The sequence below is a fragment of the Hemiscyllium ocellatum genome, chromosome 7 (assembly GCF_020745735.1).
Source record: "Hemiscyllium ocellatum isolate sHemOce1 chromosome 7, sHemOce1.pat.X.cur, whole genome shotgun sequence".
NCBI lineage: Eukaryota > Metazoa > Chordata > Chondrichthyes > Orectolobiformes > Hemiscylliidae > Hemiscyllium > Hemiscyllium ocellatum.
Window position 1 is genome coordinate 87490630 of NC_083407.1, and position 14587 is coordinate 87505216.

Consider the following 14587-nt stretch of genomic DNA (forward strand, 5'->3'; position numbering starts at 1 on the left):
AAGCAGTCAGCTTGCTTGGCACATCTACAAACATTCACTCCCTCCACCATCACTGAAATACAGGAGCAGCAGCATGTATCATCTGCAGGAGACACTGCAGAAATTCACCTAGGTTCCTTCTACAGCACCTTCCAAAGCCGTGACTAATATCATCAACAAGGACAAGGGCAGTAAACGTATGGCAACACCACCACTACCTGCAAGTTTCCCTTCAGGCCACTCACCACCCTGACTTGGAAATAGATAGTCATTCCTTCAGTGTCGCTGAAGGAATTTTCAGAGTCCCTCCCAAACGGCATTGTGGTTCTATCTACACCAAACAGAGTGCAGCATTTCAAGAAACCTGCTCACCAACACCTTCAATGGGTGGACAATAAATGCTGACCCAGCCAGTGACACCTACATCCCATGAATGAGCTTTTAAAGAAAAACTTATTAATGAGTCTAAAATTGAGAAATGTGGGATAAAAATCAGATCCAGTCAATTTGGAAATTAAATTATAAATATTTCTACATACAATGGTAGAAGTTTCAAATTCCTCTCTACAAGTGATAGTAGATCTAATATCTACTTTAAAAGTGAAGGATAGACTTTTCTGACAAAATGTCACTGATCTGAAACATCAGCTCTGTTTCTCTCTTCACAAATACTGCTATCAACCTTTAAGCATGTTCTGTCTAAGCAGTGATTGCACTACCACTGCAAGAGTCCACGTATGGTAATTGGCATGTCAATGCCATTCACAACAATGATTTCTGGTATCAGAAGTCATTGCCATAATCAAATTTGACAGGGAAAGTAGGCTACTGTTCCTGCTAAAAAGAAAACAGAAAATTCTGGAAATAATTTCAGATTTCCAGAAAACATCAAAAAATGTTTTACTTTTGAATTAATAATACTGGAGAAATATTTTTCTGCATGATTAGTGATGCATGAAATGCTTTGTCACAGGGAAAGGGCAAGGCAGAGACCATCACATCTTTTAATAATAATCTGTACAAAACCTTAATAAACAGAGATAGTTATACGAAATGTGTAGGACAAGGGGAATTTGTCTTGGATTGCTACAATAATAAAACAGACATTTTGTGCTCAAAAATACTACCAATATAACCTCAACAGCAATCCTTGAATCCTTTACAGTAATGCTCAGATCCAAAAGAGAAGCTCTGATCAGTCTCTGCATATCCATTTATACCAGGGATTTTACTTCAACTAAGCCCTAGTTGTTGTAAGATGAAAGGTTGCAAACGGTATGAGCATTTTCATAGTTTGTCTCCTCAAAATTCATTGGTGTTTATCATAGATACAGAATCACAATCTCACGGAATGATATAAAACAGGTGACATCCATTTGGTACATTGTGGCTTTACTGGCCCTTTGAAAGAGCTTTCCACTTTGTTCAATTCCTCTGCCTTTACCTTGGAAGCATACAAATCTGAATGTACATCAAAAAATTTAAATACCACACAAGATTTCAGTAGGTTTTAAATATATACAATAGTATTCAGGAAAAGCTATTTCATATCACTATACTGCATTACCAAAATTTCAATTTCCTAAACATAAATTTTCTTTCAATTAATAAGGCATGTGGCTGTTGCTAACTGGATCAGCATTTAATGTTCATCCATACTTTCCTTTCAGATGGTGGTGATCTACCTTCTTGAGCCGCTGCAGTCCAGCCGGCATATATGCATCCACAGTGCCATGAGAGAAGGGGTTCCAGGATTATCACCAATCAACACTTACAGAACAGCAATGTATTTCCAACGTAAATGGTAAATGCCTTGGAGACAAACTTGTAGGTGGTTTTCTCTTGCATTTGTCCTTCTAGGAGATAGAGGTTTTGGAAGGTGCTGTTCATGAAGTCCTGGTAAATTTCTGCTGTGCATCTTGAAGTTGGTGCATGCTGCCACTACAGACTGTCAGCCGTGGACAGAATTATTTATTTATGGCTGCGATGCAAATCCAATGAGTTGCACTGTTCTCAATAGTCTCACATTCTTGCATCCTTTTCAAGTTGCACTCATCCCAGAAAAGTATGGGGAATTCCATCACATTCTTGACACCGTGCCTAGTGAGTCAACAAGATTTGAAGAGTCAGGAAGCAAGGTACTCAATGCAAAATTCCTGCCTCTGACCTGGTCTTGAAAACACAGTATTTACATGGTAAGTCCAGTTTAGTTTCTGGTCAATGGTAACTCTCAGAATGTTGATAGTGGGGAAATTCAGCATCTACAAAGTTACTGAATATCAAGGGGTGGTGTAATATTCTCTCTTGTTGGAGATGGTTATTACCTGACAATTATGTTGCACTAACACAAATTGTCACTTGTAAACCCAAATGTAAAGAGCCTGCGTTTGGACACAGTTTGCTTCAGTATGCGAGAAGTTGTGTGCAATGTTTAGCACTATTCAATCAGCAGCATACATCTCCACTCTGACTCAAAGATGGATGGGTGTACAGTGATGATCAACAGCTGGCAGGTGATGATGTTCGAGGCCAGGATACTATCCTGAGGAAGGAAAGGCTCCTGTGGTACAGTAATAGAGTCCCTACCTCTGGACCAGAAGGTCCAGGTTCAAGTACTATCTGCTCCAGAGACGTGTAATAACATCTCTGAATAGGTTGGGTAAATAAAAATCTACCCTAAGAAACGTTGCAGAAGTATACTGGAGTCAAAATGACTGACTTCCAAAAACCACAACCATCTTCCTTTGTGCTTAAGTATAACTACAACCAGCAGACTATTTGTCCCCCCGTTTCCATTGACATTAGTTCTGCTAGTACTCCTTGATGCCACACATTATCAAGTGCCAACTTGATGTCAAGAACAGTTACTCTCCGATCACTTCTGGAATTCAGCTCTCCGGTCAATATTTTAATTAAGGCCATAATGAGGTCAGGCGTTGAGTAGCCTGACAGAACCCAAAATGAGCATCAGCAAGCTGGTCGTTGCTAAGCAAGAGCTACGTGATAACACTACTGATGACCCCTTCCATCACTTTACTGATTAGCAAGAGGAGACTGACAGGGAGGATTTGTCTTGCTTTAAGTGTACAGGATATGCCTGGGAATCTTTTGACATCGTTGGGTAGATGCTAGTGTCGTAGATATAATGCAACAGCTTTGGAACTTTGCGTGGTGGTGCAGGAAGTTCTAAAGAACATGGCTTCAATAATATTACTGGGGTCTATGGCCTTTGCAACAGTCACTGCCTTCAGTCTTTTCTTGATCCGATAAGGAGTGAAATAAATTGGCTGAAGACTGATATCTGCGATGCTAAAGACCTCTGGAAGATGCTGAGGGATGATCCACTTGATGCTTTGATAAAGATTATTACAATTGCTTCAGCCTTACCTTTTGACTGATCCATTGGGAACCCCTATCATTGAGGATGGGGATATTTGCACATCCTTTGAGTGAATTGTTAAGTTGTCCACCACCATTCAAGACTGGATTTGGAAGGACCACAGAGCGTGGATCTAATCTGTTGGTTGTAGAATCATCTAGCCCTGTCTATCATTTGCTGCTTATGCTTTACGCACGCAAGTAATTAATCCTGTGCTGTAGCTTCAACAAGTTGATACCTCACTTTTAGGCATACCTGGTGCTGCTCCTGGCATGACCTCCTGCATTGTTCATTGTGTCAGGATTGATCATCTGGCTTAATGGTAATGGTGGCAAAGGGGCTATGTCATAAGATAGCAAATTGTGTTCAACTACAATTCTGTTGCTGCTGATAGCAGCTCATGAATACTCTGTCGAGTTGCTAGAACTGTACCCAGTATATCTCATGTGGTGCTGTGATAGTGTCACACAGGTGATGGAGTGTGTGCTGAATGTGAAGCTGGGATTGCGCAGCAGTTACTTTAACCAATATTATAATGTATAGGTGCATCTGCAACAGGCAAACTGGTGAGGACGAGCTCACGTATGTTTTTCCCTTTTGTTGGTTCCCTCCACATCTGCTGCCTTTTTTTAGGGCTTGACCAGTTTGGTCAGTAGTGGTGCTGCTGAGCCAGTTTTGTTATGAACATTGAAGTCCACTATCCCCCTATACCTGCCATACCTACTGAATATTGCCAGCATTTTCTGCTTTTATTTTCCAAGTCACGTTTAGCACCGTGCAATGCCTATTCATGAGTCTCTATGAGAACCAGAGTTAATGGTGAGGACTCCCAGGGAAACCCCTCCTGATTGTATACCATTGTGCCATCACAACTGCTGGGTTTGTCCTGCTAGTGGTACAGGACATTCCCATGATAGTGATGGTGTTTATCTGGGAGAGTGTGTAAGGTATAATTCTGAGTGTATGATTATGTCGGTCTGTTGCTTGACTAATCAATGAGACAGCTCCCCCATTATTGAGAGGAGCTGTCAGACGTTGAGTAGATCAACACTGCAGGTCAACAGGGCTGAGTTTGCTGTTGTTATTTTATGGAGAGGGGAGAAATGACAATCAGCTGATTTAATTTACTATTTGCAAGTGATAAAAATGTCTGCCAAAGTATTTTTATAACAAATGGCCATGTAGTGTTAAAATAACAGGAATTTATACAAACATGTTAAACAGGGTGCTAAAAGTAACAGATTAAACCTGGTGGAATTGTAATTATTCAACTTGATTTACAAATTATAAACACAAAGTTTAAAATGCTAGGTTACAAACAGCTCAAAAACTAAACGTAATGACAGCAATTCAGTCAGAATTCACTGTGCCTTACATTTTCAGAGAAATTAAAATTTTCAGTGCTGGGCTAAATACAAAGCATGAAACAAGGTAAGGCAATTCAACCTTTCAAACATTTTTTTCATAAATCAGTTCCAATACCAATCACCCAATACACAAAAATCTCTGAAGGGAGAGTGTAAAGATACTCCTTGCCAAAAATTAATGCAAAGAAAACTCTGGCCTGATTTTGCAAGTTTTATTTCCTCAGCAACAAGCATATTCTTAGCCTTTGATTATTTACAATTGCACTTAATCTTTATAGCTCATAAGAAGAGAAAGTTGAGAGCTTTGACAAATGCATTCAAAATTACGAAGGGTCCAGCAGTAGATAGATGGCAACTGCTTCATTGGCAGAAGTTTCAAGAACCAGAGGATACCTGTTTATGATAATTGACAAAAAGAATCCTGTGGCAAAACATTTTTTGTGCGTTCAGAATCTAGGATGTACTTGAGTGTGTGGTGGAAGATGATTCAATTCTAATTTTCAAAAGTGAAATGGAAATACAGTCAAAGAGAAAACATTTGCAGGACCAGTGAACAGGCAGGGGAGTTGGACCAGCCAAGTTTTTCTTTCAGAAAGCCAGAACAGATACAGTAGGCCAAATGGACTCTTTCTGTAATATGACTATTGTTAGATTTAGGTGGGATTAGTTCCATGATTGTTTAAAGTGGCATTCCATGACTCTGTTAGGTTATTGTCAACTTTACAGAAAATAATTTACAACTGACCAGATGTACACAATACCACACACAGCTTTATATTTGGCAGTCCACTTTACTATAAAAGTAACAGCTATGCAAATAATATGCTACATTCAGTTTGTACTGATTTACTTTTGATATACAAACACGGTATTTCAATACATGAGCACTTTGGTCTCATATCACAATTTAATTAGCCAAGGAACAGTAGCAATGTTATTTATCTATTTAAAGAGATTGTAGTGCCAGATCTTTTCTAGCTAGACTATATTCTGCTAAAACTAATTACAAAGAAATGCATTGCTCTGATACTTCCAATCACCATGCAAATGCTGCTTGAACTATAGATTGATATCTTACCCTTTAGTAAATGAGATGAAAGAATAAATATCATCATGTATTAGTAGCACTTGCATCTAACACATCATTGTATTACATTTTAAACCTCAACCAAGTTCTAAGTGAAACTTGATGAAAAACATGGCCTGCAATGAGCTAAGTAAGAAAATAACTTTTTATTAATTTCTGTGAATTATCACATTTTGTCACACCTACAGAGAAAAGATGCCTCTCATATTCTCCAAAAGTAATCAAAAAACAAATTGGCATGCTCCTAGCAGTATATAGTGCAACAATCATTGACTTTTTTAGTTCTCTATTCCACTGTCCCTTTTTCTTACCTTCATTGTTACACTCAGTGTTCCACTTTATTGCTGTTCTGTAGTGGGAAAATCAAGAAACTGCAAAATTAAGTGACAATGACCACCAAAAGAGAGAGATCTTTAAAATCTGCACTGGAAAACAGCTCTTTAAATTTTAGAAATTAGCACCTCAAGAATTCAGTAAGAACTAGTAAATTGAATAAACAGAGCTAATATGTCTAAGATGTAACATTAGATTTTAAGCATGAAGAATTACCAACATGTTTTGCATTATCTACACAACTGAAAGTGGTGAAATCTTGCACTGATCAGAAACATTCACTCTGGAAAGAACTCTACAATCATTCTAACTTAGAATTCAAAGCAGGTTCAGTCAGTATTCAGACAGAACAAGTTAGATTGTGTATTCTCTGGAAAGTGTCTGATACATGCTACAACTGGGGCTAGCTGAGAAAAAAGCAGATTGGAATCAGGTTCCCATACTCCAATTAGCAATTTCATAAAGAACATCAACTAAACAATAGCTTATTTTACATATATTATTATTATTTAGTTCCTACATTAAAAAGTACATATTCTGGTGTGTTAGAACTGCAACGTATAATCACAGTTCCAGAACAAAAAGTTGAAAGTTCCAACATCATTACAGTGAAAATTCCATTGATTTGTTTTCTCTTTGACAAAAATCTCACTGATTGTATTTTAATCAATATTGTTAAAATCATAAACAAGTTTTTCTCAGAACGTTTAGGCATAAAAATGCAATGATCAGTGTTTATCTGCTATTTTCCCATTGAAAACCAATGATTGAGAAGGAAGAGAGCTAGTACTTTTTCTCTATTATGGTTAAAATAACAATGCAACCAGAACATTTCAAAAGGAGTTAATGCAACTAACAATGAGATATGCAAGTAAATGTAGCCCCTCTTATCAGTATCTGACAATTCCCTAGTTGCAATATATCATTGTAATGTTGTGCACTGACTTTGAATATTACAGCAAATTCAAATTAAAGAGCTATGAATCAACATGAACAAGATATAAATGGTTTTTCTCAACACTGTTCTCCCCCTTTACTGAAGATGTCGAGCCCTTAAGGTGGACGTGACATCTTCCCCAAATGGCTATTACTTAGCAGGGTGCCTTGATTACAGAATTATCTCAACTCAGAAAGCCATTTAACCTGTCATGGCTGCACCAACACACTGAGTGAGCAAGTCAGAGATACAATATTCAACTGCAATTATACCCATGGCCATTGCTTGGGGTGCAATTGCAGGTCACTTTCTATTTTCTAATCTGAAGATATTGAGGACAATTAAAAGAAAATAAATACAAAAAAACTGCCTCAAGATTCAAATCTCTCTGTTGCACAGTTTAAATAGATTATAAAAGTTCAGGTTGAACATGTTCCCAATGTGGATAGACTCCAAAAAAAGAAGTTGGGTCACAGTGTTCCTGAAACTTGGGCCTCCAAGACTCCAAAACAGGGCAGGAATTGAGTGATCCTCATCTTACACTACGCAGCAGGCAAATGCATCACTCCAAAGTACACTTTGCCACCAGCAAACAAGCGACAAGGATAAATCTCAAAAAGCTAAATGTTTATGATAGAATTTATTTTTGCAGACATATACTGAAATGCTCACAAAAACTATCAACTCTCCACTAAAATCACACATACGGAATAATTTAAATGGCAGTCCATCACTATAGTGTCACTGTAATATAAGTTGATACATCAAATACTATAAATAACCAATTCTCCTAAAAGACTACAGAAGCATAAATATGTTAAACTACAACTAAAACACTTTCAGGTTATGTAATATACAGCTTCCCTAACATAACAAAATGTCACAGGTGTTTCACAGAGTTCTTGTAAAACAAAAATAAGACACCAAGCCACATGTTGGGACCACAACTATTCATGTTATACATTAACAATCTTATCAAAGGAACAAGGGCACTGCTACTACATTTGCAGGTGACACAAAGGTAGATGGAGGGAAAGGTACTGTTGAGGAAGTGGTGAGGCTGCAGAAGAACTTGGACAGGCTAAGAGAGGAGGTAAACAAGTTGCAGATGGAATATTAGGTGGAAAAGTGGCAGTTATGCATTTTTGTAGGAAGAATTGAGGCCTAGACTATTTTCTAAACAGAGTAAAAGCAATGACTGCAGATGCTGGAAACTAGATTCTGGATTAGTGATGCTGGAAGAGCACAGCAGTTCAGGCAGCATCCGAGGAGCAGTAAAATCGACGTTTCGGGCAAAAGCCCTTCATCAGGAATAAAGGCAGAGACTCTGAAGCGTGGAGAGGAAAGGCTTCAGAAATCTGAAGCACAGAGGACTTGGGAGTTCTGGTTCAGGATTCTCTTAAGGGTAACACACAAATTCATTTGGAGTTAGGAAGGGAAATGCAATGTTAGCATTAATTTCAAGATGGTGAGAATACAAGGGCAGAGATGCTGAGGCTGTATAAGGTTCTGGTCAGCCTGCATTTGGAATATTATGGGCAGATTTGGGCCTTAATCTAAGGAAGGATGTGCATGCATTTGGTCGAGAGGAGGTTCACAAGAATGATCTCAGGGATAAAGGGCTTGTCATATATTTGAGGATTCTGGATCTGTGCTTGACAGAGTTTTGGGAAATGAGAGGCCCAAATAGAGCAGACATAGTGAAAATGTTTCAGTGGGAAAGACTAGGTCCCAGAGGGAACAATCCTTTAGAACAGTGATGGGGAGGAATTTCTCTAACAGAGGGTAGTGAAGGAGGCCTGCAGAAGGTTATGCAGGCCAAGTCTTTCACTCTATTTCTTTTTATTAATTCAGGAGATGACAGCATTGCTGGCTAGGACAGCATTTGTTGCCCATCCCTAATTGCCCAGAGGGTGGTTAAGAATCAACCATATTTCTGTAGGTCTGTAGGCACATGTAGACCAGACCAAGTAAGGATGGCAGTTTCTTTCTCTAAAAGACATTAGTGAGCCGGATGGGTTTTCTCCAACAATCGGCAATGATTTCATGGTCATCACAATCTCCTAGCTCCAGATTTCTATTGGAGTCAAATTCCACCATCTGTCATGGTGGGATATGAACTCGAGTAACTAAAACTTTAGCTTGGCTCTGGTTTAACAGTCCAACGATCATAACAACAGACCACTACCTTCCCTATTTAAGACAGAGTTAGATAGGCTCTTGATTAATATAGGGATTAAAAGGAGGGAGCAAAAGAAAGGGGTTGAGATATTTATCAGCCAGGATCAACAGGCAGAACAGACTCATGGGCCAAATAGCTTAATTCTGTTCCTATATCTTATGGTCTTAGGACATATTGGACATATGACCAAAAGCTTGTTGATGAGGTGGATCTTAAGGAATGCCTGAAAAGGAGGAAAACAAGATCAAGAGGTTGAGAGGTTTAAAACTATAGAATGGTCACAGCACAGAAGATGTTTGTCTATGGTGACTCTATAATGAATTCAATAGCTGAGGATGTAGACATAACCACAAATACAAAGCAAATAAATTTGTGGATGCGTTATAGACCAAAATTAGAGAAGCACAGATATCCAGGAGAATGGGAGGACTACAGATATAAGGGGCCAAGTCATTAAAGGATTTGAAAACAAGGATGAAAACTTTAAAAATCAAGTCTTTTCTGAATCTGGAGGCAATAAATATATGGATGACAGTATTAGCAGTAGAAAAGCCAAAGTGAGGCGTTAGGTGATGTTATGTAGATAGAAGTAAGTCTTAATGATGCAGAGCTACGTGTTGACAGAACATTTTGTGGCTACATATGACAATGTTGCACAGTTAAACCTCAAACTAACGGGGCAGTAGATAGGGAGTAAAGTATATAGCATCACTCAAAGACAACAGATTACTTCATTGCTTCCAATATTTATTTGGGGAAGACTTCTCCTCACCCAGTGCTACATATGAGACAAGCAATCTGACAATTTACAGAGGTGCTTGTGAAATACAGAAAGATACTATCAATGTACACATATGCAAAGGTGATACAGTTTCAGATGTTTTAGTTGAGATAGCATTCAAATGTGAATTAAAAGTAGGTTAAAGATAAATTCCTTGGGGCGGGTTGGGAAGAGGAAGCATGGAGGAGGGAGAGATGGACTGCAGGTGGAGCTGTGCAGAAATAGGGAGAGAAGTCAATGATCGCAATTCTTTGACTACAGCGAACTAAAACAAGAAGATTGATTAGGGCAGAGTGGTGGACGTGATCTTTATGTACTTCAGTAAGGCATTTGACAAGGGTCACCATGGGAGACTGATTAGCAAGGTTAGATCTCATGGAATATAGGGAGAACGAGCCATTTGGATACAGAACTGGCTCAAAGGTAGAAGACAGAGGGTGGTGGTGGAGGGCTGTTTTTCAGACTGTGACCAGTGGAGTGCCACAAGGATTGGTGCTGGGTCCACTACTTTTCATCGTTTATATAAATCATTTGGATGCAAGCATAAGATGTATAGTGAGTAAGTTTGCAGATGACACCAAAATTGGAAATTACCTCAGATTACAACAGGATCTTGATCAGATGGGCCAATGGGCTGAGAAATGGGAGATGGGGTTTAATTTAGATAAATGCGAGGTGCTGCATTTTGGGAAAGCAAATTTTAACACATCTTATACACTTAATGGTAAGGTCCTAGGGAGTGTTGCTGAACAAAGAGATCTTGGAGTGCAGATTCATAGCTCCTTGAAAGCAGAGTCACAAGTATTTAGGATAGTAAAGGTATGCTTTTCTTTATTGGTCAGATATTGAGTACAGGAGTTGGGAGGTCATGTTGCGGATGTACAGGACATTGGTTAGGCCATGTTTGGAATATTATGTGCAACTCTGGTCTTCTTTCTAACGGAAATACGTTGCGAAACTTGAAAGGATTCAGAAAAGATTTACAAGGATGTTGCCAGGGTTGGAGCATTTGAGCTATAGGGAGTGGTTGAATAGGCTGGGGTTGTTTTCCCTGGAGCGTCGGAGGCTGAGAGGTGACCTTATCGAGGTTTATAAAATCATGAGGGGCAAGCATAGGATAAACAGACAAAGTCTCTTCCCAGGGGTGAGAGAGTCCAGAACTAGAGGGCATAGGTTTACGGTGAGAGGGGAAAGATATAAAAGAGACCTAAGGGGCAGCTTTTTCATGCAGAGGGTGGTACATGTATGGAATGAGCTGCCAGAGAAGCGGTGGCGGCTGGTATAATTGCAACATTTAAAAGGCATCTGGATGGGTTTATGAATAGGAAGTGTTTGGTGGGATATGGGCCGGGTGCTGGCAGGTGGGACTAGATTGGGTTGGGATATCTGGTCGGCAGGGACGGGTTGGACCAAAGGGTCTGCTTCCATGCTGTACATCCCTATGACTGATCAGGTGCCCAAGAGCTCTGTGGGTAGCTAGAGAAGTGATTGCTGGGCCGCTTGCTGAGATATTTGTATCATCGATAGTCACAGGTGAGGTGCCGGAAGACTGGAGGTTGGCAAATATGGTGCAACTGTTTAAGAAACTTGGTAAAGACAAGCCAGGGAACTATAGACTGGTGAGCCTGACCTCGGTGATGGGCCAGTTGTTGGAGGGAAACCTGAGGGACAGGATGTACATGTATTTGGAAAGGCAAGGACTGATTAGGGATAGTCAACATGGCTTTGTGCGGGGGAAATCATGTCTCACAAACTTGATTGAGTTTTTTGAAGTAACAAAGAGTGGTAGATGTGTTCTATATGGATTTCAGTAAGGCATTCATCAAGGTTTTTCATGGGAGACTGGTTAGCGAGGTTAGATCTTAAGGAATACAGGGAGAACTAGCCATTTGAATATAGAACAGGCTCAAAGGTAGAAGACAGAGGGAGGTGGTGAAGGGTTGTTTTTCAGACTAGAGGCCTGTGACCAGTGGAGTGCCACAAGGATCGGTGCTGGGCCCTCTACTTTTTGTCATTTACATAAATGATTTGGATGCGAGCAGAAGAGGTACAGTTACTAAGTTTGCAGATGACACCAAAATTGGAGGTGTAGTGGACAGCAAAGAGGATTACCTCAGATTGCCACAGGACCTGGACCAGATGGCCAATGAGCTGAGAAGTGGCAGATGGAGTTTAATTCAGATAAATGCGAGGTGCTGCATTTTGGGAAAGCAAATCTTAGCAGGATTTATACACTTAATGGTAAGGTCCTGGGGAGTGTTGCTGAACAAAGAGACCTTGGAGTGAAAGTGGAGTCACAGGTAGATAGGATAGTGAAGAAGGCATTTGGTATGCTTTCCTTTATTGGTCAGAGAGTATTGAGTGCAGGAATTGGGAAGTCATGTTGCGGCTGTACAGTACATTGTTTGGCCACTGTCGGAATATTGCTTGCAATTCTGGCCTCCTTCCTATCGGAAAGATGCTGTGAAACTTGAAAAGGCTCAGAAAAGACTTACAAGGATGTTGCCAGGGTTGGAGGATCTGAGCTACAGGGAGAGGATGAACAAGCTGGGGCTGTTTTCCCTGGAGTGTCGGAGGCTGAGGGGTAACCTTATAGAGGTTTACAAAATAATGAGGGGCATGGATAGGATAAATAGACAAAGTCTTTTCCCTGGGGTCAGGGAGTCCAGAACTAGAGGAGATAGGTTTAGGGTGACAGGGGAAAGATATAAAAGAGACCTAAGAGGCAACTTTTTCACGCAGAGGGTGGTACGTGTATGGAATGAAGTGCCAGACGAAGTGGTGGAGGCTGGTACAATTGCAATATTTAAGAGGCATTTGGGTGGGTATATGAATAGAAAGTGTTTGGAGGGATATGGGCCGGGTGCTGGCAGGTGGGACTAGATTGGGTTGGAATATCTGGTCAGCATAGACAGGTTGGACCAAAGGGTCTGTTTCCATGCTGTACATCTCTGACTCTATGTGACTGCTGCCCAATGGAGCTGTGGAGATTGGAGAGATGTTGGAAAGTGATGTGATGTGATGAACTGTATCAAAGGCTGCGGACAGTTGAAATAGATTGCCTTTGTCACAGAAAACCTGACTCAGATTGGATAAATTTAATTCTGGATATCAAAGAGAACTGCTCTGCTCTTTTCTTACAGTTATAGTGAATATTTTTGTCCCACCTCAGAGGAAATACTGAAATTGTCTGTAGCATTTCCAACAATGTAACAATCTATTCAGAGACAAGAGTTCAACCATTGAAGCACAATTACCATTGTCATTTATTTTTATTCTTAACATATTACTTGGATTCTCAATAATTTGCTCTGCTCCTATGTAAGCTTATTTCCAAACTTGTGATGTGCAAACGTCTGGTCAGTTTCAGGCAGCTAACAACGATCTTTGAATTTGGAAGTGGCAGAGGATCCAGGAAGTAATCACTATCCGTTCCAATTCATTTGCACATGTTTACACTATGAAAATTCTGTTTGTGTCTGGGACGTGAGGAAGGATCTTTTTTTAAAAAATGCAAGGAGTCGCAATGAATTGAAACTTGCTGCCACGAAAGACGTTAGATGCGGAGACAACGAACAATTTCAAAACGACATTTACTGGTCATTTGAGTAAAATAAACTTGCAGGACGAGGTGAATGGAACTGACTGGATTGTTCCCGAGTGCCCTGCATGAACTGGACGGCCCAAATGGCCTCCTGCTCTGTCGCACATGACTATTATTACTCTCATCGGTTGCTCGTTCCTGACTTAAAGAAATTACGTTTTAAGGGAATGGCCAGTATCGAGTAGCAAGTGTAAACATGAATACGGAACGAATAAACAGATGGTTCTCTTTGAAGCCAATTAGAATTTTAAAACAGATTTTAAAAGCCACAACATGTAATTAAATACATCCTATTTTGTACAGATACGTACGAATATTAAACGGTCAGAGGAATGTATGGAAGCTGGCGATTTATATTTTAAAGGAGGCAGGTTTACAGCAACTCTCAGGCCCAAACCTGCAGCACTATTCCCGGAGATCTAACATTAAAACACAGGAGCTGCGGGGGCAATGGAAACACCGCCCACATCGCACGAACACCATGTCGAACCCTCCGCTTGGGGATCACAGCCCAACCGAGGCCTGAAGAAGGCCAAGCGGACGATCACATACTCACCGAAAGCACGCTCATCCGCATTGGGGCCTCCAGCAGACACGCCATCTTCCGCAGCAGCAGCACAGCGACCCAAGCCCCGCCCCTCCACACCGGCCTATCCCCACCCCCAGCAGCTGCCTATCCGAGCCCCGCCCCTCCACACCGGCCTATCCCCACCCTCAGCAGCTGCCTATCCGAGCCCCGCCCCTCCACACCGGCCTATCCCCACCCTCAGCAACAGCCTATCCGAGCCCCGCCCCTCCACACCGGCCTATCCCCACCCTCAGCAGCTGCCTATCCGAGCCCCGCCCCTCCACACTGGCCTATCCCCACCCTCAGCAACAGCCTATCCGAGCCCCGCCCCTCCACACCGGCCTATCCCCATTCTTATTAGTTGCCTCTG

At 40.8% G+C, this 14587-nt stretch overlaps 1 protein-coding gene across 5 annotated transcripts in view; it reads right to left on the reverse strand.

Annotated features, from left to right (window-relative positions):
• Positions 1-14587, reverse strand: part of armc8 (armadillo repeat containing 8) — a 103909-nt gene that overhangs the window by 88392 nt on the left and 930 nt on the right. Inside the window, exons 1-2 of one of the 5 annotated variants that reach the window (XM_060827431.1) lie at positions 14206-14282; positions 6124-6161 (exon numbers count right to left, since the gene is read on the reverse strand). The exons of 1 other annotated variant lie outside the window; for it this stretch is intronic. In XM_060827431.1, coding sequence (XP_060683414.1) covers positions 6124-6129 — 6 coding nt within the window. In that variant the 5' untranslated portion in view covers positions 6130-6161; positions 14206-14282. Of the gene's footprint in view, positions 1-1638; positions 1716-6123; positions 6162-14205; positions 14283-14587 lie in introns of those variants that run through there. 3 more of the 5 variants (XM_060827432.1, XM_060827429.1, XM_060827434.1) reach the window with 3 other exon arrangements.